Below are 24,902 nucleotides of genomic sequence, written 5' to 3' on the forward strand. Positions count from 1 at the left end.
GTTTGGTCCATATTTTCAGATGAAGAAACTGAAGGTCAGAGAATATCACTGATTTGCCTATACCTAGCAAGTAGTATAATGGAAAGAGAACCCCACTATACTATACTTACTACCTTTATACTTCATTAAGAAATGGTTTAAAATTTTGGTACTTTTTCTGTTAAAACAGATACAAGCGACTATATTTCACCACTGCAAGAATTTTGAGTGCAGGGAGCATGACTCATTGACCTTGGAATCCAATGTGCCACATGATATAACTGCTGAATAATCATTTCTAAGATGAGTAAATGAAGAAATTACACCCAATGGCTGAGTACTCCTTAATTATGTTTGAACTCTGCATTGTCTTTCAAATGACCAAAACGTTAACATCATTGTTCCTCAAAACATAAATAATCCATTTATTCTGGACAAGTGTTAAGATACTTGTTTTACAACTTCAATTTAATTTAAAATGTAGTATAGTGGCTTATTTTTTTAAGTTAATACACCTTTTTGTCAAGTAAATAATCACTCTCAATTTTACCAGTTTTCACAAAATGATTGTTTAAAATGATGTATATTTATACAGTGACGAATAATGTTCGAAATAGTTCTCAAGGGGCATAAAATAGTGAACTCAGCTATTAGAGACACTGGGAAAATCCAGCTAAAGGAATTTCAGTAAGTGAGATTCCACAAATAAAATGAATAAATGAATCACATCAGGGAGCATGCTAAAAATTACCAAAAATGTTCACTGTCTTCTTTCAGATCAAACAATACTTTATGATGATATTTCAAGTTACTTCATTTTTAAACCATGACTAATTACAACGCCAATGCTTCCAAAACCAACAATGATCTCACTTTTAAAACATTCCTGTCAGGATAACATTTTCTTACTAAAACATTACACTCATTCCTTTTAGCCAACCCTAATATTGAGTTCCCAACAGTTTAATCAGCTACATTTTTTAATCAAATAGACCAATTGTTATAACATTTATGGGGGGGGGGGAGAGAGACTGGTTCAAAAATGCTATGAAAAAATAAATGACTAGTCTAAATGGTAGCCTAAAAACGCAAAAAGAACAGCTATATTTGGTGGTTATATGCCATATTACTAGAGAAGATCTATACAGCCCAAATTTGATCTTTTATGTCCATTTTGGTTAAAAATTAATAGCCATATTGGGAATCTTCTCATTGAACTAGATTACTATTAAAGAAACAAAACTGATTCCTTTATACATTCTGATCACTAGTGCTAGTTTCAAACTCCTATATGGTGCTCAAGCGGTCAGTTAAGGAATTATCACTTAAGAGTGGTCCTGGGCTATGACTTTAACTAGTATACTCTGGATTCACATCAGAAACTCAGTAGAATACAGGTATTAGCAGAACATGAGTCAGTGAAATGTAAAAGATTTTACTTTTTCTTTGACCAACTTTAATTGGTATAAATAAGCAAATGGCATGCAAGTTACATGGGAGTATGTTCACAAAGAAAATTAGTGTTTGGATTCAGGTATAAAACAAGTAAAATAACAAATCTAGTAGGAGAATGAACACTTCAAGACAAATAATGTCAGTCACTATTTTAAAAGAACTTAACACCAATCACTCTCAAAACTTCTGCCAGACTTCAAATAAAAATAGAGGTTAAATGCAAGTTCTAATATCACTTAGGTTATCTTCCAGAAATTATAAACAATGTTTTTAAATTTGAAAGTATGTTTATATTTTATAATCCTATGTTGTTTTTAAACTGCAATGCTTCAGCATAAGTTTGAAGAAAATAATTCAGAAAAAGCACTAGTCTCACAACAGTAAAAATAATAATAATGGAAAGAGCTACAATTCTTAAATGTTTACTATATTTTTATTTTTTTCAATCATTAATTTTTGAGGAACCTCCATACTGTTTTCCATAATGGTTGCACCAATATACATTCTCACCAACAGTGCACCAGGGTCCCCATTTTCTTACCAATAGTTATTTCTTATCTTTTTTGATAACAGCTATTCTAACAGGTATGAGGTGATATCTCATTGTGGTTTTGGTAAGTATTTCCCTGATGATTTTTGATGTTGAGCATATTTTCATGTGCCTGTTGGCCATTCATATGTCTTCTTTGGAAAAGTGTCTATTCGATCCTCTGCCCATATTTTAATTGGATTTTTTTTTTTTTTTTTGGCTCTTAAGTTCTAACCCTTAGCAGATACATGATTTGCAAATATCTTGTCTCATTTAGTTGGCTGCCTGTTCACTTTGTTGATGATTACCCTCACTGTGTAGAAGTTTTTGAGTTTAATGTTACAATTCCACTCCTGGGTATTTATCTGAAGAAAATGAAAACAGTAATTCAAAAATGTGTATGCATCCAGATGTTCAATGTAGCGTTATTTAAAATAAGTGGGGCGCCTAGGTGGCTCAGTCGGTTAAGCGACTGACTTTGGCTCAGGTCATGATCTCATGGCTCGTGAGTTCGAGCCCCACGTTGGGCTCTGTGCTGAAGCTTGGAGACTGGAGCCTGCTTCAGATTTTTGTGTCTCCCCCTCTCTCTGCCCCTCCCCTGCTTGTGCTCTGTCTCTGTCTCTCTCTCTCTCTCTCTGAAAAATAGACATTGAAAAAATAATAATAAAAATAAAATAACCAAGATATGGAAGCAACCTAAGTGTCCATCAATGGATGAATAAAGAAGATGTTGTATATTTATATAATGGACGACTACTCAGCCATAAAAAAGAATGAAATCTTGCCCTTTGCAACAACATGGTTGAACCTTGAAGATATTATGCTAGTAAGTCAGACAGAAAAAGACAAACACCATATATACCATATGACTTCACTTCTATGTAGAACTTAAAAACAAAACAAATAGATACAAGAAAACTAATAAATACAGAGAACAGACTGGTGTTTGTGAGAGGGCAGGTGTGTTGGCAAATAGGCAAAATGGGTGAAAGGGAGTCAAGAGGTACAAGCTTCCAGTTATAAATAAGTCAAGAGGATATAATTTACAGCATGGTATCTACAGTCAATATTGTTATTATGTTAATATTTGAATTAATATTGTATTTAATTAACATTGTATTAATATTTGTACTATAGCACATTTGTATTTGTACTATAATACATTTGTATTTAATACGTTGTATTAAATATAGTTAATATATATTAAATATTTAATACAATATAGTATTTCTAAATATTACAATATTTTTAATGACATTTTTATGAGAAAAGACTTACTCTTCTATGACTGTTTTTCAGTGGATAGGACCCATTCACTGAATCATGACATCAATTTATGATTCATAAACAGCATTTTTAAAAAACTAAATATAGAACAGAAAAGTCTGATCACGGTGTTATAAATAGGTAGAGCTAAGTACTGCCTCACGAAATCTATCTGCTTATTCTGCTGTACACTCAGTCATGAGGGTATTTCTTAGCATGGGTCTCAAGCAAAATAGACTGAAAGCTACAATGCTAGAACCCCAAAACATTTTCCATACCTGAAATATTTTGCTTTTTGTAATCATAGTAAAATTATTGATATGCTGAAGAGCCAACTCTATAGAGACATGCAAAGAAATTCTGGGAATGTAGACTGATCAACAGTTTTCTCAAGTAACATAAACATAGGGGAGTCTGGGTGACTCAGGCAGTTAAGCATACTGACTCTTGATTTTGGCTCAGGTCATGATCTCACGGTCATGAGATCGAGCCCCACTTCAGGCTGGGTGCTGAGCCTAGGGTCTGCTTGGGATTCTCTCTCTCTCCCTCTCTCTCTGCCCCTCCCCCACTCATGCTCACTCGCTCTCGCTCTAAGTAAAATAAACATTTTTTAAAAAGAAAAGAAACATAACATAAAACTGTTTGTGAAGTAATAAATACAATGTTTGAAGAAACTATCTGAAACAAACCAGGGCTCCTTGAAGAAACCAAGTCAGGGCAGAAAAATACAAGATGAATATCGAACACCTTGTGTCAGAAAAACAAAGAAGCTATCAGAGACTAGGTTGTGTCAAAAGCTGCAGGAGTCGCTGAAGATTTCCCACTTATCAAAGATGGGACAACTTGGCTTCAAAGAGAATAACAACTGTAACAGATTGAAACACAAATATATAGAACAATTCAAGAGTTCAAATAAAATCAAACACTGATTACCTCCATGGTTGCTAGGACATCAATTTATTATTCTGAAATTGGGTAAATAAAAGAATCAAGTATTTTTTTTCTCCCTTTCCTCCATCAATTTTTTGCACTTATACCCAGAGAATTCATGAAGGAAAGTTCTTGAGAAAATTCCAAGTTTAAAAAAAAAGGCATGATAAATTTAGAAAGTCAGCAAATTATAATCCTTAATGAAATAATCAGCAATAGCTGCTAAAACCATTAGATAAAAAATTGATAGGGAACTTTATAAAGGATGGATTAAGCTGGCAACACCTGAACCCACTGGTCAATCTGAACATAACTGTAAGTGGGACAAGTCCTCCTAATGGGAGACAGTAGGAAGTACCTATAATCAATATGAAGTATTATTACCCAGAAAGAACCTGAATCAAATCAGTCCTCTAGATCTAACTACCAAACACAGGGATAGAAAAAGTATTTAAAAAGACCACAAAGATGCAATTAGCTAAATTCAAAATATGGGAAATTCTACAAGATCTGATTTCTTCAATAAACAATGGCAAGAAAAAAGTAGACAGGGAATAATCAAAGACTAAAAGAAACTTAATCACTCAAATGGAACATTGTAGAACTTATCTGGATCCTGATTAGCACAAATTATAAGAGGACATTTTCACAATTGGGGCAATTTGAATACAGACTGGATATCAGATGATATTAAGGATTTATTTTTTATTTTGTTAGATGTGATTATGGTAATGAGATTCTGTTATCAAGAGATAAAATATTGTTAAAAATCTGTAAGAATGATGCATGACATATATAGAAATCCAGTTAGACTGACACACAGCAAACACTCTGACATAAAGATAGTCCATTTTTGAGAAAAACATTTCAGGGGTGACTGGCTGTCTCAGTAGGCTGAGCATCCAACTCTTGGTTTTGGCTCAGGTCACCATTTCAGTTTGTGAAATCGAACCCTGTGTTAGACTCTGCGCTGGCAGCATGGAGCCTGCTTGGAATTCTCTCTCTCTCTCTCTCTCTCTCTCTCTCTCTCTCTCAAAATAAATAAATAAACTTTAAAAAAAGAAAGAAAGGAAAACGTCTCTGCTTTTGTGGTAGATACTGGAATTCCAAATCACTAAAAAACATGGTTATCCAACTTCCTACTTTCAAAGGAAGGTATTAAGGATACCCCAATTGGGTGAGTGTCAGTTTTGTTTTTGCTTCAGGATGTTATTTCCATTTAACATGTAAATTTCCACTCCACATACAATACTTCAAAATGTCACAAATATATAGTAATACTATGTCACTATAAATACTGTATGAAAAGACTTACGAAATAGCACAACTGTAGGACAAGCATGTTTCATGATCTTCTTGAAGCACCGAATTTATTTTCTTCCCTGTAGCTTTACTTATAGATGTCTTCAGCTTCTTGGCTAGTTTCTTTGGTGTGTTGGTTATAGAAGATTCTTCTGTACAGCAGCTATATACTTCTACCTTTATCTGAAAGTCTGGCCCTGCTTCATTACTAAAATCAAGAGCATTCATAATGTTAGAAATTTAACTTGGTAGAAAATAAAATCGTAACACCCTTTGATGTTTTCATAACATTTGAAATCACAATTTGAAATGAGTTTATGTTAATATATGTTAATGAGGCAGAATCTCCGTGTTTATTTAGTATCTAAATGACCTGAGAGAGTCACTGCAACTTCCAGAGCTTCTAAAATAGGACAAAGTTAACTCAATTCAATCTATGTATACAGGCATAGTACTAAAGAAAAAGGATAACAAGCAAGCAAGAAACAGTATAAAGTGCTATACTACAAGGCAGGAACTCCTTGAGGGAGAGTGCTGCCTGGGTAATCTCTGTATTCTTAACTTAGCATAAAAGGTACTCAATGCATTATTATACCCATATGCAAAAATTCTGCAATTTTAGCAAATGCTAAGATTGGCTTTACCCTTTTCCAGACACAGTGAACTACCTTTGCTATAAAAGATTGCGGTGGTGTTACTAACAATAAAATTTACTTAAAACCGCAAGAGAGGGCCATCAGCGGTAGATGTTGCCTTAGATGGAAGATCCATCAGTCTTAGAGAATAAAAATGGCCAATCTATAGTTTGGATACACCCAAGGAGTAACTCCCAGATATTTTTATAGTTTACTTGGCAACTTTTAAACATACAGTATTCCTGGTAATGACTAACAAATGTCAATATTTAGAGAAAAACCAGAGACTCATAAATATTGAATACTTATTAAAAGCAATCATAACAAAGGCACATTTTTAAACAACATTTAGAACATTTGTCAGCAGTTATTTTTGGAACAATTTAAAATATTTACAGAATTTTTTTAAAAATTATAAATCACGTGTTGTCTTCCCAAGTAACTCACATCATTCTTTCAATGAAAAAAATCATAATTTTGCCTTTGTGGTAAAAACAAATAATAACAAAGTGATGTGAAGTAAAGAGATCATTAAAAGGACAATTTTGGTAGAAAAAAATGCACTAGCAAAGTTGATAATGGAAATAAATGTATTTAGATAACTAAGGAAATTTATCCTTTTAGTCTCAAGTCTGTAAACATTTGGTGATATTTTGGGGATCCTAAATAAATTCCTTATTCCTTTGGTTCAAAAGAGTTTGTAAGAAGGCCTGCACAACTGCTAATAACTCAGAACAGTACATGTTATTTTTCCATGCTACACAGTTATTTATGGGACACTGGACAGAAGCCACAAAACATGGCTTGCAATAGTTTTTCTAATGTTACGTGAGTGGCAAAACTACTCTCAAATCTCAACTGTTTACCTCCATAGCTGAAAATGGCAAAAGACATGGACATTCGATTTTACTTAACTATTAGTTAAGTAGCTATTAATATCTAGATACAAAGATGGTGTTTTTGAAACCCTGAAAGAAATACAAATCACACACTGATTTAGGCCAATAGCACCTCTGAAAGGGCCAGGAAAAACTTATGTTAGTTAAAAATGATTTCTATGGCTACCTGAGGAGTTCCTTCTGGCTCTGTATTATGACCACAATAAAATGAGCCTGTAAAAGAGCAGGGGCAATAAAAACAACCCTGAGGATCACCCAATCTTTTATTGTTTTGAAGTACATGAAAGGAGCACTCCATAAGAAAAAGAACATCTTGAAATTTTACCAAAGTGCTTTTCCTATGGTACATATTTCAGGACTATCTTATAAGTAAAATTGTTATAACTATTTTAGTATTGCTATACCTAAACATCCTGTAGGAAATGTAATAACCTGTTTTATGCCCCAAATTCACTCTCTAGAAAATACTGGTATAATGAGACTCCATTGTATTCATAGCTTGGTTAATAATAATGCTATAAATATTAATAAAAATTAATAAAAATTTACCATATCCAATGAGTCAAATATTTACTAATACTACATGATTTCCACTTTATTTTACGTTGAAAAGTTTCAAATGCAAAAATGGACTTCTTTTGAATAATTTTCAAAGTCAATTTAACATTTAAACATCTTAATGCTTCAAAAATAATCCAAAGACCCAAAAATTTTGTCTTCCTTTAAAGAATTTTAAAATTTTAGAATTTTAGAATTTTAAATTATTCTCATTCTTTGAAGATTTAAATATACTTACAATATAGTTACATTTTCAAAACATATATCTGTGGTTGTTTTATCCACAATCACCATGTCAGTATCAAAAACTTCAGCTCCCATTTTGAATAAACAGAAAATGGCATAGTGCTGTGATCCTAGGGAAAAAACAGTGCCCCATGAGCTGTATCATACCTATATTACGTTAAAAGCTCCTTGAAAATGACAAAGTTATCTCAAATATTTATTAATAGACTCTTATTTTCATACATGGTACACTGTAACCTTAACTTTTTATAGTGACTGCTCTGTCAGTACACGTTAATACCTTACCCAACCAGAACAAAGCAACTAAGCCAGGAAGTATCAAAAATTAAAACCGAAAATATAGGCCTCTCAGCAGCCTACTGTAACCACCACATTCATAAATTTTATTCCTAGAAAACTCTTTAAGCTTTAATTAATAGCAAATTTATTATTGTATATATACTACTACGACCTCTGTCATTTGGCATCCAAGTCTATTTAAGAAGCTCTCTATTGTGAGAGACCAAAAGCAGGCACGTTAACAACAGCAAAACATTTTCCACCAAACTGACAGCAAGGGAGGAAACCACAAAAACAATAAAAAGTAGACATGTGAGTCCAAAAAACATAGCTGCTGAGCCTCTTAATTTGGTGATGTTTTTTAAAAGTATTAGGTGATTAAAGGGCCAAAACCTCATTATTGAGAAAATGTAGCTCTTCAGAAAAACTTATTCTCCATAGTAATCAGAAAGATACGCTTAATCCCCATATGCATTCCATTTTAAAGTAAATTATATTTCCTAATTGAATAACAAATATACTAACCTGATTTTGGATTCTTCATATAAAACTAATTATGCTCAATATGATTCAGTTTTTAAAGTATGAAGAACAAAGCTATCACAATAGACAAGAAAGATAAAGGATTATCGTATCTTTTCCGCTTCGCCTCTAACAGCTAGAAATCATTTGAGGTTAATTTCTATGACCTTAGCAATACATGGATTTGTGAAGACTATATAAAGCCATAAAATGCTGAAGGGGGAAAACTCAGATCAAGCTAAAAATCTTTCCCTTTTACATCCTATTAAATAATCTGAAGTAACAAAACAAGGCAGAAAAGATCTCCCAGATTCTGGTCAGATAGAAATGCTGCCTTTACCTTTTCTCCTTAAACATTTTCCTTTGTTACACATTTCTCTTCCCCACAACCTGTTACTGTCCTTGCCTAGGTTCCAATCAACAACTACAAGTACATCAGATAGGCATTATCTTAGTATCAAGCAATTACAACATATTTACTAAAACTAGGAAAAAACAGTTATTTACTAAAACTAGGAAAAAACACAGTTCAGCAAGATACTGCTTATTCTGTCAAATGACATCAATTTATTTCACCATGGAAGCAGCTCTTCTCTCAATAATCACAGATTTACTATACCCTAAAGAATACATTCCAATTATAAATTAAAATCATACATACGTTCTTTGTTGCTGAAGTGATCAGAGTCTTTCCACATTAGTGGTATTCGAATATCTACAAAGGAGGGGAAAAAGAAATGACAAGTAATAGTCTTGATAAATTTCATTTCTTAGAGTGAAACAAACCTCTGAATTCCATAATAGATTCTGACCATTAAAGCCAATATAAAATTTATTATTTAAATATTCTAACACAGGCAATATTTTCTCAAAAATAGCTTAGACTAGGAATATAAAATCTGTTCTATTTATTTAAATAATTTACTAAAAAATCCTACCAATTATGACTCAAGAAATTAAGTAAGATCTGTAATACGCTTATGCCATAACATTTTCATTTTGTGATTTATGTTTTTGAAATAGTTGAATTTCTCCTTTGGGTAAGCAGTAGCAACAAACATAGCTAAAAACATTTCAAAACCATAAAATAGTAGATAGAAAGGACTTCAGGGCTTCTACTATGCAAACTTGAAAGATGAAAACTCCATGACTTGTCTAAGATCATTGTGACATACAGACCAAATTCATTCCATTAAGAAGATTTAACCTGTCTACAAAAGAATTTGCAAGATCTTTGTATATTCATGTTACAAACTACACAAACTACAGCATTTCCCTTAAGAAAACTAAAAAGAGCAATGCATTCCTTCTTTCAGACCAGGAAAAAAGTATATATTCTAAAAGTGATGGAAATACATTTTCTCTCGTTCACACATGCTTCAAATTTGAAAGTAATTGTGTTAAAGATCCTTATTTCAGATGTTAATCTAGACCTTTGTCACAGTCAAAATTTTTCCTTCTTAGCTTCCTCCATCCTTCCCTTTACTTTTAATACTCAATTAACAATTTTCCCCTGACATTCCTATGTTACCTATATACCTTCAAAGAGAATCAAAGTTCTACCAAATAGATTAAGATGTATGAATTACAGCATAACACAGGACAGTAGAAAGCTCAATGGTAAAGTGAAATTTGTTTTAATTACTCAGAGTATAAATACCTCAAACCTTTGTGGAAAATTTCTCTGTTTAAGACATTTCCCAATTACACTTAGGACATTTATGTGCATGTTTTTATACCTATTAATTATGCCACTTTCAAATACCTTCAACTCTTTATGAACATAAGCTATTTGGCTACATTTCTGTTGTACTTCACTTTAAATCCTATGATCCTTTGTCCACATTTTCATTTGTTTAGAATTCCTTTTAAGGTTCTTAATGCCTATTTCTAATTTCCTTTCTAGAAAAGCTTTACAATACTCCTTCATCCCTACCCTATCCAACCAGGTAGGTATGTATGAGTGCCCTTACCACTGCTGCCTTAGCAGTTTTAATAAAAAATATTACTTATTGGGCTCTCTCCATGTACCAAGCTAAATACTTTATATACATCTCATCCAACTATAATTTTAAAAATATATTTACTAATTTAATAGTCAATTGATAAGATTTGTTTAGATTTGTATTTTCTTGATTAACAAGAAGAATGTCAACACATTTATTAGTCAGTTCAGTGAATATTTGTAGCCGTGACCCACTTTTTTCTTTACATAGTTTATGGCTTATACTTTTAAAAGTTAATTATTTAATCTATATGAGAACATTGGGTATATGTAATAAAAATATAAAGATTCTTCTTATAACAATAATTGTTCCAACTCCATTTATATACCTAATAGGACTTCTCTTCCTTGCTGATTTAATGATTAAATGGCTCTTTATCATATATGCCATTCTGACTAAGTATCTCTTCTTTGGCTATATGCTTTACAGATCTAATTGAATCATTTATTAATTACTGTCTATCCTAGTACCAATACCATACTATAATGACTACTGAATCTTTATAATATACTTTGTCATCGGTTAGAAATATATCCTTCCAAAACATCTTATTCCCAATTGCTAATTTCTTTATGTGAATTTTAGAAATATATTGTCAAAACTCCCCCTCCAAAATGTTTCATTAGAGTTCTACTGTCCAAATTAATTTGAGAGCCATTAACTTTATAATATTCTGTCAATATATACAGTAGCATGATACAGTCATCCTTACATTTTTATTAAGGTTATGCTTGGGGTATTTGATGTTTTTGGTTTTTTGCTATTTTTATTGTAAAAGAGACCCTTTTGCCATATTTTCTAACTGGTTATTGCTGGTTTTGAGAGATTACCACTTTTTGTATATTTATCTTGAATCTAGCCACTTTTACTGAATTCTTTATTAGTTCAAATAGTGTTTCAGTAACTTTCCTTAGATTTTCTAGGTATGCAATTTCTTATTTTAAAATAGTATTGTTTCTCTATTTCTTTTTAGTAGTTTCATCTTTCATTCTTGCTATTTTAGCTGCAATTTCTAAAACTGTGTTAAAATTATATTGATATAATAGACATTTTTACTTTGTTCTTCATTTTAATGGGATTGTCTTTATTGTTTTATAATTATGACTTGGCTGCTACCCTGTCAAAGAGCCTGCTTCTTGCTTGACCACAGTTGCTGACTCATTTCATTTCACAACTGTTCTTGTTCACAGCTGTTCTTGTCCTATTAGGGTGGTATTAACCATTTACACTATCTTGGGAGGAACATGAACCCTGACTTTCTCTGCTATACATCAATAGTCTATGGCATATAGCAGTCTTGCCTTTTCCCATGCTTAGCTAAGTCAAATCCTTGAGAGAAGGCACACATTTCTTATCTATTTACCAGGTGGTCTATTTACTGTTCAGATGGCAAAGGATGTGTAACCTACCAATATGTGTTTTAATTCAGCTTCAAATAGTAGAAATTCCTTACAGATTCTTGCAAATGGTTGACTCAGTTTTAGTTTACAGTACTCTTGCTTTTGTCTCTTTTTATGTCTTCATTGACACTTGTATTATAAAATGAAAGAGACATATGTAATACAATGGCTAACTTGATGCTATCAAGTCCTAGAAGTCTTTCTATTATTTTTAAAAGTAAAAACTTTTGTTTTTGAACTTTGTGAACTGACTTGGCTTTAGATATTGAATTAGTAGTCAGTGAATAAGCTAAGACAATTGCTACAATACAATTATTTGGTGCTTAGTAGGAATGATCAGGATATACCTGAATTATTCTTTTTAATTTTGTAATGATCTGGCCATGAGTGGTAAAGCTGAAAATGGAAAACCCAGGTTTCACCTGGTAATCAGAGAAAACTCAGAACATTATGAAACTTTGTAGCAAATATTCATTTTGATCAAAACCAAAGTCACATTTTCATCCCAATGTCAAAAGAAAATGTGTTTTGTTTTAAGGTGAATTCATTTTTAATTTTCTTCATTTATTTTTTTACAAATTTTTTACAAATATACAGATAAGATATAATTAAGACTAAGCAAAGATGAAAAGAAATTACATATGTAATTTTCTGAGACTTCCAGTTCCTTAAGTTAATTTAAAATTATCTTTTGGAAAGAAGGAACACATGCAGAAATAAGTTTAATTTCTACACTGAAGTATTTGTGGTCAGGAAAATAGTGTTTTTTTCTTATTTTAACTGATTTTACTTTATCACTCTTCTAAATGTACAGTAAATGCTATTTTCACAAATTGCTGTAGCCAATAAACTATTATAAGATGTCAATAGATGTTAAGTCTATCATGTCATTTGAATCTTCAAGAGCAATTTAACATATCTCATTTGTGTACTTACTGGCACTAAATCAGAAGCAAGAAATAGAAGATTATGTTTAAAGTATTTTTAGAAAATCTCCTTTAAAGATCAATAATACTTTATTTATTCACATTAAAATGTATTGAACATAGTGCACAACTATGTAAAGGTACTGTGTTTGGCATCAAAAGCATATAAGGAGGTATAAAACATGTTTTATTCCAGTCTTATAATTGGAAAGATGAAAACATGAATATAAATAACCATAAAATAAGCAACAGATTTTTATACAGTTATTTTTCTGAAGAATTTTTGCTGAGGGCAATTCCTATGATTTAGGACAATTACATCCTGTAAAATCCAAATCTATCCTTCCTGCATGAGAATTTTGTTTATCCATAAAGACATTTCTAAAAACAGTTCCTTGGGTGAGAGAGCCTGAAATGCAGCAGCATGTTCCCTGGAGCTAAGAGAACAAGGCTTCGGGCCAATGAAACAAGCTAGTTATTACTCAAGGGGTGATGGAGGTCTGCTGTACCCAAAATGTATTGATGAGATAATATTTGTAAAAGGCACATTATCTAACTAGTGTACACGAGTCAGCCTTGTGTTCATTTCAATCTGTGGCATCTCCAAGCCACTGTCTAGTTTCCTTAACACTTTGGAGAAACTGAGACAACAGAGCATTAAGTGCCATCTAGTGGTAAAGGGTCTTCTATCCGCATTAGGAATTCAAAGAAAGAAAACACCATTTCCAGCTGGAATGATAACAGGGAAGGCTTTAAAGATGAGCAAACAGATCGCGAAGATAATATAGTTATTTCAAGAGCTAATTGGCTGTCAGAAGCAGGCTGTGTATTGACGGAACAGGGAGAGAAATGTCTGGCTAAAGCAGACAGTTTATGTACAGGAGTAGAAGATATGGCTAGAAAAAGAGTTGGGTCAGAAGGGAAAACTCTGGGGAAGAGGGGAGTTTGGTTTTTATCCTATGGAAAACAAGAAACAGTCATCCATCCAATCAACATCAATGAGCAATTACTATGCATAAGCACCATGCTGGCTTCAGGGTATATAGTGATGGGCAAGACAAACATTGTTCCAACCCAGGAGCTTCTAGCCTGGACAAACATTAAAAATATTATTGAAACTTCTGAGCAGAAAAGGAACAGAGAGTCAAAGATTTGAGTTTGCAGTCCAGCTCAATGACTTACAGGAAGTTATTTAATCTTCAAGTCTAAGAAAAGAGAACTATCCTACCTATTTCACAAAACTACGCTGAACAGAAAACCGCATAATATATGTAGTACATATGGAACAGCTTTTCCAAACTGTAAAATCTTACACAAAAGTACAGCAAATGATAAAAACAAATTTAGAACAAATATAGATAGAGGTATGCAAAATAAAATGAAAGAAAAGAATGCGCGCAGGGAATTGAAATCCCACCAGTTCTAGGAAGATACTTGATTACAATTTATTCAGCAATACGAAAACAACCCATCTACAGCATACCTGATATGGCAATCTTTCCTTTACATGCCGCTCGTTCTTTACTTTCAAAATTCGTATCACTGTCAAAAGGAAAAAAAACCTAATGAAAAAAAGATCTTTTCTAATAAGCAATGTTTTAATAACCTTTCACAAATGCCTAAATATTAAAACCTGACATATATCCATGCATACTAATGACTTCCAGTTAATATAAACTACTTGATTCAAACTTCAAGATGTTTAGTCAACAGCTAGCTGCCTTTAAGAGAAATACATACAGACACTCTCTTTGATTTTTCTTGTAAGCTTTACATTTCCTGATGATTATATACTGGGTTACTCTACAATGAAAGTCTTCTGTGAACATTTATTTATAAGCAAGATGTACAATATTTGGAAGTGTCCTAGGAAGTGTAATACCTTGGATCACCACTTCACAAATTATATTTCTAACTTACTACATTATAGTTGCCTGAAAAAGTTAAAGAGCTTCCCAACCATGAACTTGCTGCTCAGGAGTACTTTATCCTTATAAAAACCTAACAAATATCAAAAAAATTATTCTCCGCTATACATTTATATGCAATAATATCATATATCATTTCCTTGAAATTCAAAAAAACTACATACTAAAACAATAAATTAACTCAGGTGCTAAAGGAAGGGAGTGGCTGTGCAGAGAGAATAAAATGGGGAGAGGAAAACATTATCATGACAATAGAAAAAAATCTTAAGTAAAAAATCTCAAGTAAAAAAATCTCTAGGTATACAAGAAACTCCCAGATCTGACTTTAGAATACACTATTATGATAAAAAAAAAAATTTCAAAATAGTTATCTCCTGCTAAATCAAATCAATCCCTTGAATATTTTCTAATTTTCTATTTCCTAATATCCTGCACTTAGAAATTAGCATTCAGGGGCCCCTGGGTGGCTCAGTCAGTTAACCATCCAGCTTTGGTTCAGGTCATGATCTCAAGGTTCTGGGCTCAAGCCCCACATCAGGCTCCGTGCTGACATTGTGGAGCCTGCTTGGGATTCTCCCTCTCTGTCTCTGCCCCTCCCCCACTAGCACTTTCTCGCTTTCTCTCAGAATAAATAAACCTAAAAAAAAAAAAAAGAAGAAGAAATTAGCATTCCATTTCTGGGACAATATTTCTAAGAGTATTCTTTGTACATTTTTTTTTTTTTTTGGTCTCCACTTAATTTGGTTAGCTAATTAACTACTGGCTGATTTAATTAGGTACTTCAAATATGTGATAAGATAAAAACTTTCCATTTGACTACTGTTTCGTTCTAAGAGAGCTTTTGGAGATTGGGTGGGATTTTGAAGTATAACTAACTTTCAGAAGAGTATGACACCATCTCATTGCATTTCAATAGGCTTGTTAAAAAGATTGCAAAGATATTCATTATCATATGCCAAAACTTGAAAACAAAATATATAAGTCTACTTCTCTTACTCTCTTACTGAATTAAGCACATAAGCATTTTAGGCAAAATATATTCCAAATGCACTGAAATAATACACTGATGTACTTAAGTTGATAAACTTACATAAGACAAGTATATAATTATTTTTAGAACTACATGAGGTATAACTAAAGTAATGTAGTAGATTTAAAGCCATAAACTCTCAGGATACTATCTAATTACTTTATGGTCGCATTAGTATTTAAGTTAAAATAGGGAATTCATTAAGTAAAAAATAAAAGTACTCATTGATTATTTCAAGATAATGTTTCACTGAATCATAAGTTTAAAAAGAATCAAGTTCAGTATTTTATACTCAAGTTTAGTTTGTCACACTGGAGAACATTAGCTTGCTTATTAGTTCATCACAAAGTGAAAAGTTCAATTGAATAAGGCACACTACAAATCAAACACAAATCTCAATTTCCTCAGGTTGGTGTAAGATGTACAATATAAATACAGTTGGCTGGCATTTTTAAGCAATATTTCTAAAAACACCTTCTATATGAGCAATGCATAATATAAATTCCTAAAATACTTATTTCAGTGAGAAAATACAAGAAAGCTCTAATATTGGTAAGTAACTTGAGTATTATAGAATGTAGGTCATAGATTACACTAAAGTTGAGATCCATTAGGTATTTCTAAATTTGATTATACTTAATGCTTTAGCAGGTAAGTGAAATTCTGAAATATTAGAACCACCAAAAGCAAAATGGCTGAATGTTTATCAAAAAAAAATTTTTCCCCTCCAAACTCTTCAATCACCTGGCAAAGTATAGCTTTCTTCCCTGTAATTACAAATCGCTTACACAGGCATTTCCAGGGCCAGCCAACAAAGTTATTACATCAAATATTATCAAACTATAATATAGATCCATTTAACCATATTCTCTTATAGAAAAATTAAGTCTATGTTTTAAAAAATGAGACAAACTGAAGCAATTAAGCCTCATTTTGCTGAAGCTTGAATTATTTTCAATTCAAATAACTCCTCAAACTGTTATTTAGGGTGCTAAAATGTGATGTTTTTCTAATTAATCCAAATTGACAATAAAATTGTTAAACATTCTCTGTTTAATAATGTGCTACTGTAGCTAATAGTTTGCTACAGTTAAATAAATACTTGTTTGAAAATCTGCAATGTTAATGCCAATTCTAAATGCTACAATTAGAGAGCCAGCTTGAGGGAAAAGCAAATAACCACAAAATTATCTAAACAGAAGCACAGCTAAATAATAGCACACCTTATTCTTATAGACCTAGTTTAGAGCATTATTTTGGTAAGACTTGTAAAACTAATTTAAAAGAGATAAAAATATGAAAGACAAACTTTTAACTTTGCTTTATTACTTATTTTCTGCCTGTAGGTAAATAAATGACCAACAGAGGGTGCCAATCAACCACTCTGTTGCTCAAAAATCTGTATTGAGTAAATACAGATTATCCTATTTTATATTATTCAATATGGGAATTTAAAATAGCATTTATTTGCCAAAGTTAACAAGGTATAATGAGAAATTGATGAAAGTATTTTATATTTTCTTAATGAAGCACTAAAAGAATTCTAACTGGGATTCCATTATTTGGAAGCAGGTTATAAAATCCTTCACCTCTTATGCAAATAAGTGAAAACTAAAATATTCAGAAGTGCTTTATTATGGAATTTTAAACCATCCTAAAATTATGTGGTATAAAATTAATAACTTCATAAGTATCTTAAAATTGGAAAGATGAGGTTTCTATTTCAAACCTTGATATAACAGACTCTTTCAAGACACCCAAACAATATAAAGTTTAAAAAATAAAATCAGCAATGTCTTTACTATACCATGTTTTATTATAGAAATACCAGGAGTACACAATTTTCATTTGCCACCTATACTTTTTCTTTTTTTTTAGTTATAGTATATAAGTAATAAATTAGGCAACTGGAGTATAAGAAACTGGTTATTGTGGCATTATTAAAATCACAATTATGTTGAATGATATACATAATTAGGTGCTACAAATTGCTTTGACTAATATTGTTTTTACAAAACCAAATAAAGTATTTCAGAATTTAAGAGATATATTGGCAGGTTTGGGTAGGAGGGAATATTATTGCTAAAATGTAAGCATATGGATTTTTTTGGCCTATTTTCTTCACTGCTGAATCACCAGTACCTTCAAGACACTCAATAAATGTTTAGTGAATACTAACTGAAGTGAAATATATATGGTCATTTTGATGGAGCAGGGAACATTTAGTAGATTCAGACTGAAGTCTTAGGTTTGAATCTTACCATCAATAAATAACTAGTTATGTGAAAGAATTGCCATTAACCTCTTGGCCTCAGTATCATCATCTGTAAAACAGAAGTATCCATCTACCTCATAGGTACTGAATGAAATAATATTTTCAATGAATCTATATCATTCTTAGAAATGTTACACAAATACAAAGATTACTGAGGATTACTGTGTATTTATATTTTTGGCCTCAGTATTTAACATGCAGCTTACATGGAAGAGGCACTAAAGCATTTGTTAAAGTGATCAGAGTCCCAGTTCCAGTTCCTGTAAGATAATGGTAGTTAAATTTGAATTTCTTCAGGAATGTTATAAAAGTTTTCAGATCAACAAGGAAAGCAAATAAAATCACCTATAGCCCATACTTACAGTGTAACTAGAAAACAGAGACTATAAAAAATTTACATTTACATGTAATTAGGAGAAATTAACAACTGAAACCATCAAAGCCAGCTCCTGGAGGCCTTACCCAAGTAGAGTCAGATACCCATTGCAAAACACAATATCAACTTCTGATGTCCCCTAGAAGAAAAGAAAACTGATAAAAGACCTGGTGGATACCATAGCACTGGTTCCTGGGGAGTTGAAAGGGAAGGACTCCAAAAGAATTCTGGTTCCAAAGTCGTTAGTCTTGTGGAGAAGAGAGACACACAATGAGGGAGGTATCCTTTGAAAGTCTGGACATGCCAAAAAAAAAAAAACCACAAAAAAAAAAACAGGAAGAAGAAGAAGAAGAAGAAGAAGAAGAAGAAGAAGAAGAAGAAGAAGAAGGAGGAGAAAGCAACTGAAGTTAAAAACCCCAAGAAACAAAATCATACCAAAAAATCAGGAAACCAACTAAGCAACCTAAGTCATCATTTATTAAAGAAATTTGTCTTCACAGTTCAAATAATAGAAAACACTCTTGGTCAAAAAAACAAGTAAGCCCTTCTGCGCACCTATCATCACTTGGCCCAAGAAAACTCTACATGCTACATATTTAACTAGGGACAAAGAAAAGGACCCAAACATCCGTAGAAAGCTACAATAAAACAAAAGTAGGAGTCGTCAAAATGCTTCAACATTCCACAAACCACTCTCCAAAAAATATAAAATAACAAAAATATAATACTCCAAAATGAACTGAGTGCAGTTAAATAAGCTATTGCAAATGTGAAAGAAGTGGGGAACCTGGAATCTAAAGCCTCAGACTAGTAAAGGACAAACAATAGGTAAATATGCAAAAAAAGAAAAAGAAAGAAAATTTAAAAATGAGAGGTAGGAACAGGAAACAAACTGGAAAAAGAAAAATAAAATCATTTCTGAAATGAAGGGTAAAATACAGTGCCCAAGAATGAAGACATAAAACTGAAAGTATATTAAGGGACATAATGGATGAGAATGAAAAGAGCAAAAAGAGCAAAATTAGATAAAGATTTTAAAAATATCAAAGGAAAGTGATAGAAGACAGGCAAAGAAGATCCAACTTATGTGTAATTGAAGTCCTTAGATTTGAAAAACAAAGTAAGGAGACACTTAGTGCTTTATTCTAGAGGCTTTAACTCCAAGAAAACTGTCTGAAAATAAAAGAACTGAATCTACATACTGAAAGGGTTCTAAGTGAGCCAAAATGGTCAGCCTTTAAACATACTCCACTAAAATTATCAGACTTTGGATAGCAAAAACTATTTTCGGCCTCTAGACAAAAAGACCAAGTCATTTACAAAGCAAGGAAAATTAGACATTAGATTTTTTTATAAGAAAACAGGGATGTGAGGTTTTCAAGAAACTCCAGGAAAGAAAGCATTGGCCAAGGATTTTTGTATACACCCAAGCTGTCCTTTTAAAGACCGACACTAAAGAAAAGCACTTTAAAGATAAAAGAATATGAAGAAAGCTATACTCACATTGAGAAATCTACTAGATCATAAACTTCCCTCAAACAAGATATGATTTTGGAAAGTACAACAAAAGGTCAGGTAGTGAACATTATACATGTTTAAAAGTGGATCAAAGACTAAAACAAAAGTGGAGACACAAGTACAAGATTAGTATGTATTATCTACTCCATCACAGGAGAACTGACCACAACCTAGAAAAAGATAATACTAAACTAAAATAAAATAGAAAGGTACAGAAGGAAAAAATGGAAAAATAAAATGAGTTCATTGATCTCCCCGTAGATGAAAAGTGAAAATAAAATATCATTCAAAGTAGAAAAACAAAATAGTAGAAGCCTAAGGGGAGGAATAAAAAAGAATTAAAGTGATTATAAAATTACCAGTATATAGTTTTTTAATATAAAGTTCTAGTAACTACTATAACCAATAACTCTTTTTAAATTAAATAAAATTTTAAAAAGCAGAGAAGATAGGCGACATACTGTAAGACAAACCGCAATTATAACATACATAAGTTAACATAGCATAAAAGAATATAACAAAGTCAAAGCTAAATATATCAGTAATATAAATGTAAATAGGCTTATTAAATCCCCTAGTTAAAGGATTTTCAGATAGGTTCACAATTTAAACCCAACTCTGGATGAATACAAGAAATACACCTTCAACAAAGTGATTCATAAAGGCTAAAATAAAGAGATGGGCAGAGGTAAACCAAACAAATGCAAACACTAAAAATGCCTGGGATTATGATCTTGTTATCAGGCAACCCCTGAATTGGAGTCTATGTGACAAGCACTATGTGACAACAGTAACAAAAGAACACTTGATAACAATGCTAAAGGCTGCAATTGACAACATGTGTGTAACAAGCACTAAGATACCAAACGTTTCATAAAACGGAAAGTAGGAGATATACAAGGGGTAAGACAGAAAAACTTTAGTAACAAAAATCTCAACCTATCTTTCAGTCCAAGACAGTTCAAGTGGCCCAAAAATAAGCCAGGCTGTAAAAGATTTTAAAAACAATAACATACATCTTTTGAACATATATGAAAGTTTGTACCCTGATAAAAAGAAATGTGAGAACTTTAAAAGGCTGTGAAAGTTATGAAAATTAACTATATTAAGTCAGAAAGAAATTATATTTCTTAAGATAGAAAAAATAAAAATCTGATCAAGATAAAAAATGCATTCCTTTTTTAGTATGTCAGAGTAGCTCATATTAGAAAAACTCTACCTTCCCCTCTTATGTTTTCCACAGAAAACAATATAAAGTCTGGAAAAACTACTTAAAAAACAACTACCTGAAGGGACTGGCAAGCAACCAAAAGCAAGAAGAAGTCAGAGAAGAGTCAACACTAGAAGGAAGTATACTCATACAATGGAATACAACTTACCAATAAAGAGGAGAAAATCACTGACACATGCTAGTTACATAATGAATCTCAAAAGTATTATGTATGACAAAGGAAAAAAGAGAGTACATACTGGACAATTGCATTTACATTAAGTTCTAGAATAGGCAAAACCTATGGTGGAAAAAAAAATCAGTTAACAATGGTTGCCCCTTAGAGTAGGGGCAGAGTTAGGTAATACTAATTGGGAGTTGGGGAAAAAGAAACATGACATATCCAAGAAGTTCAGTTTAGTCCAAGGGTAAAAAGGGAAACTCAAATTGAAACACTAGATGACCCTGTTTATGAAACTGAAAGAAAAAGATCACTGTAAGGAACTTTTAATCATGGTCTCCTGTCTATCCAGAGGAATGTATACGTGTTTGCGCATACATAGACACATGTACAAAAAGAACTTTCTTCGAATGGCATCACAAAAAATAAGATGAATTGATAAACAGATGAATTTAGAATAAAGAAAATATAATTAAAATATTAATTGTAGAATCTAGGTGGTGGGTATATGAGTCTTCATTGTACAAGTCTTTCAATCTTTTTGTATACTGGAAATTTTTTCTAACTTCTGTATGCTAGAAAAAAACTGCAAAGAAATCTTGAACTGGCCTAGGTCAGTAATCATATTGATACTAAAATTATGAAACTACTTTACATAATCACATTATTAAATAAGGAAATAGGATTACTGTTATTATGAATTAAGATTTTCAGAATAACAAAGAGACGCAAATATAAAATAATTGAAGAAAACAAAAACCTAAAAATATCAATATACACTCATAATTTAAAAAAATTTTTTAAGTTTATTTATTTTGAAAGAGAGCACACATGCGTGAGGTGAGAGGCAGAGAGAGGGAGAGAAAATTCCAAGCAGGCTCCATTGTGACACAGTGCAGAGCCCAACAGGGGGGCTTGAACCCACAAACCATGAGATCATGACCTGAGCCAAGATCAAGACAGATGTTTAACTGACTGAGCTATCCAGGCACCCCACAAACTCCTAATTTTTTAAAAAGTCTCTCCCATAGCTATGTCTACTAAAAAGGTCTAAAAGCAGTGATCCCGGTAGCAATGAGCACACCCAGTGCCCAGATCTTGATTTCAAAGTATCATTTACCATTAAAGGGAACCAGAACTCTTTAGACAAATGGCTGATTCCGGGTATATGGCACAGAAAATGCAAGACAAGCCTAGGTCATCTTTTTGTGCTAGAAAGTAAGGAAGTTCTTAAAGACTAAGAGAGGCAAGTCAAAAGAATAAAGAAGCCATTTTGAAGGAACTTCCATCAAACAAATTTGGGACAATTTATCTATCAAAAAGATTAATGACTATAAATGATATAATACACTGAATAAATAACAATCCATGAAGCAGTGGGAGAGAAAGGAGAGAAATGCCCTTTCTTACAGAAGATTAGCTAAAAAGTATAGAAAAAATAATAGGGTTAGATAATTACTATCTGCAAACCTCATTGTAATAATGTAGGCAAGGATCATAAATGGATAAAACCGCTAAGTGAAAGCTAGTTAGATAACAGAATATAACAGATAACAGAATATAATCTCCCACAGATTACTTGTGAATTGCAAAGGAAAAACCATTATACCACAAAGGGGAAATCAGGCAACTTCCATCCAAACCAAGGGATCAAACTGCATCACACAGGGTGGTAAAACCAATTATCTCTTCACATTACACTGGCAGCATGTATCTTGCTCAATCTGCCCTAAAACAATTCTTGCCCCAAAAATGTTTAACCTGAGTCTTATTAGTAAGCCATTAGATGCAAATTCCAGGTACAGCTAAAACAGGAAATAGGATAAAAGGTCAATGATACCATAAGAAACAATTAAATAAATACAAAATGCAGGACATTCATAAAGGATATTTGTTAGAAGTGCAGACTCTTCAAGGCATTAATGGCAAGGAGTCTTTATAAAAAAGTAAAATGATTAAAAGAAATTAAAGAGACATAACCAAATGTATTATAGGAACCTTGACTGAATTCTGGTTTTAGAAAAACCAGAAAGGATTTTCTTTTAACAACTAGTTGAAAGTGAATTGAGACTGAATGTTAGATTATTACTATGGAATTATTGTTAATAATTTACATCATAATCATATTTTGGTTATGTAGTAGAATGTTCCTCCTTTTAGAACCACTGAGATGTATATGCCATGTTGTTTGCAACTTATTTTCAAATGGACCAACACAAAAAAGGAAAAAGGTATGTGTGTGCATGTAGCACAAAGACAGAGGGTGAGTAGATGAACTATATGGTAAACTATTAATGGTCTGCCAAGGTAGAGAATATACTATTCTTACAATTTTTATCATACTATTCTTATTTTTTTTTTACATATGAAATTTCATAATAAAAAGTTGATTAAAAAACTGAACAAAGTAGGGAATAAGAAATGAAAATCTGTAACATAGCAAGCATAGAGGACAACAAAAGTCAGAACCTAAGAATATACAAAGAAATTGACAAAAAGAATGTTAGGAAATTAAAACCAAGGTTTATACCTCTTTCAGTTTATAATGTGATATTTATGCACCCTTAGCATACCTGGCACCTAGAAGTCTGTCAGTTAACAACCGTTAACGTGCTAGCTAGCCTTCTAAACTTTCTTGAATCTTGCTATCCCTTTGCTTTTCAACTTTGGCTTCATCTTCAGCCTCAACCAAACACATCTCTTCACTGCTCTTAAATAATAAATGGTCAGGGGTGCCTGGGTGGCTCAGTCGGGTAAGCGTCGGACTTCAGCTCAGGTCATGATCTCACCCTTGTGAGTTCCAGCCCACATCTGGCTCTGTGCTGACAGCTTGGAGCCTGGAGCCTGCTTCGGACTCTGTGTCTCCCTCTCTTTCTCTGTTCCTCCCCTGCTCACACTCTGTCTCTCCCTCTCAAAAATAAATAAACATTAAAAAAAATAATTCATGGTCATCTTTCACCCTGAGCTTTTATTTTGCTATTTTTCTTTCTTGAAATGCTACTTTCTTCCTACTCACCCAACCAAACTAGATCATCCTTCATGATCTCGAAGATCATGAAGACCCAATTCTTCCACTAGATCTTCTTCAATTTTATCATTTCATCCTGATTTGATTCTTCTTTAACAAAGCTAAAAATTATATTAATTTGTTTATATTTTATAGTAAAATTTTAGAGAAGGTAGACTAATGGTAAGCAGTAGACTCATTAAAATGCTATTTTAACTCTGGCAGCAATGTAAAAGCAAACCATTTTTCTACCTCAAAGACTATCAAAACCAAGCTAAGGAACAGACTACTGTATCTCTAAAGGTAAAATGTTTCGCTTCTGAATATACAAATATTCTTATTTTGACATATTCTGTTCTTTGAATTTGTACACACTAGCACGGTACTTAATAATTGTTCTACAAGTAGTAGATATTTGGTAAATATTTGATTGATTCATCAAATG

The 24,902-nt window shown here is 32.3% G+C and overlaps 1 protein-coding gene across 3 annotated transcripts in view; it reads right to left on the minus strand.

Annotated features, from left to right (window-relative positions):
* The window catches only part of RTKN2 (rhotekin 2), a 76,177-nt gene that overhangs the window by 41,456 nt on the left and 9,819 nt on the right, over positions 1 to 24,902 (minus strand). For all 3 annotated transcript variants that reach the window (XM_027062087.2, XM_027062086.2, XM_027062085.2), the window contains 4 exons: positions 14,416 to 14,474; positions 9,262 to 9,315; positions 7,792 to 7,909; positions 5,475 to 5,669 (listed from right to left, as the gene is read on the minus strand). In XM_027062087.2, the coding sequence (XP_026917888.1) occupies positions 5,475 to 5,669; positions 7,792 to 7,909; positions 9,262 to 9,298 (350 nt within the window). In that variant the 5' untranslated portion in view covers positions 9,299 to 9,315; positions 14,416 to 14,474. The remainder of the gene's footprint in view (positions 1 to 5,474; positions 5,670 to 7,791; positions 7,910 to 9,261; positions 9,316 to 14,415; positions 14,475 to 24,902) is intronic.

This window comes from Acinonyx jubatus, chromosome D2 (assembly GCF_027475565.1).
Source record: "Acinonyx jubatus isolate Ajub_Pintada_27869175 chromosome D2, VMU_Ajub_asm_v1.0, whole genome shotgun sequence".
Taxonomy (NCBI): Eukaryota; Metazoa; Chordata; class Mammalia; order Carnivora; family Felidae; genus Acinonyx; species Acinonyx jubatus.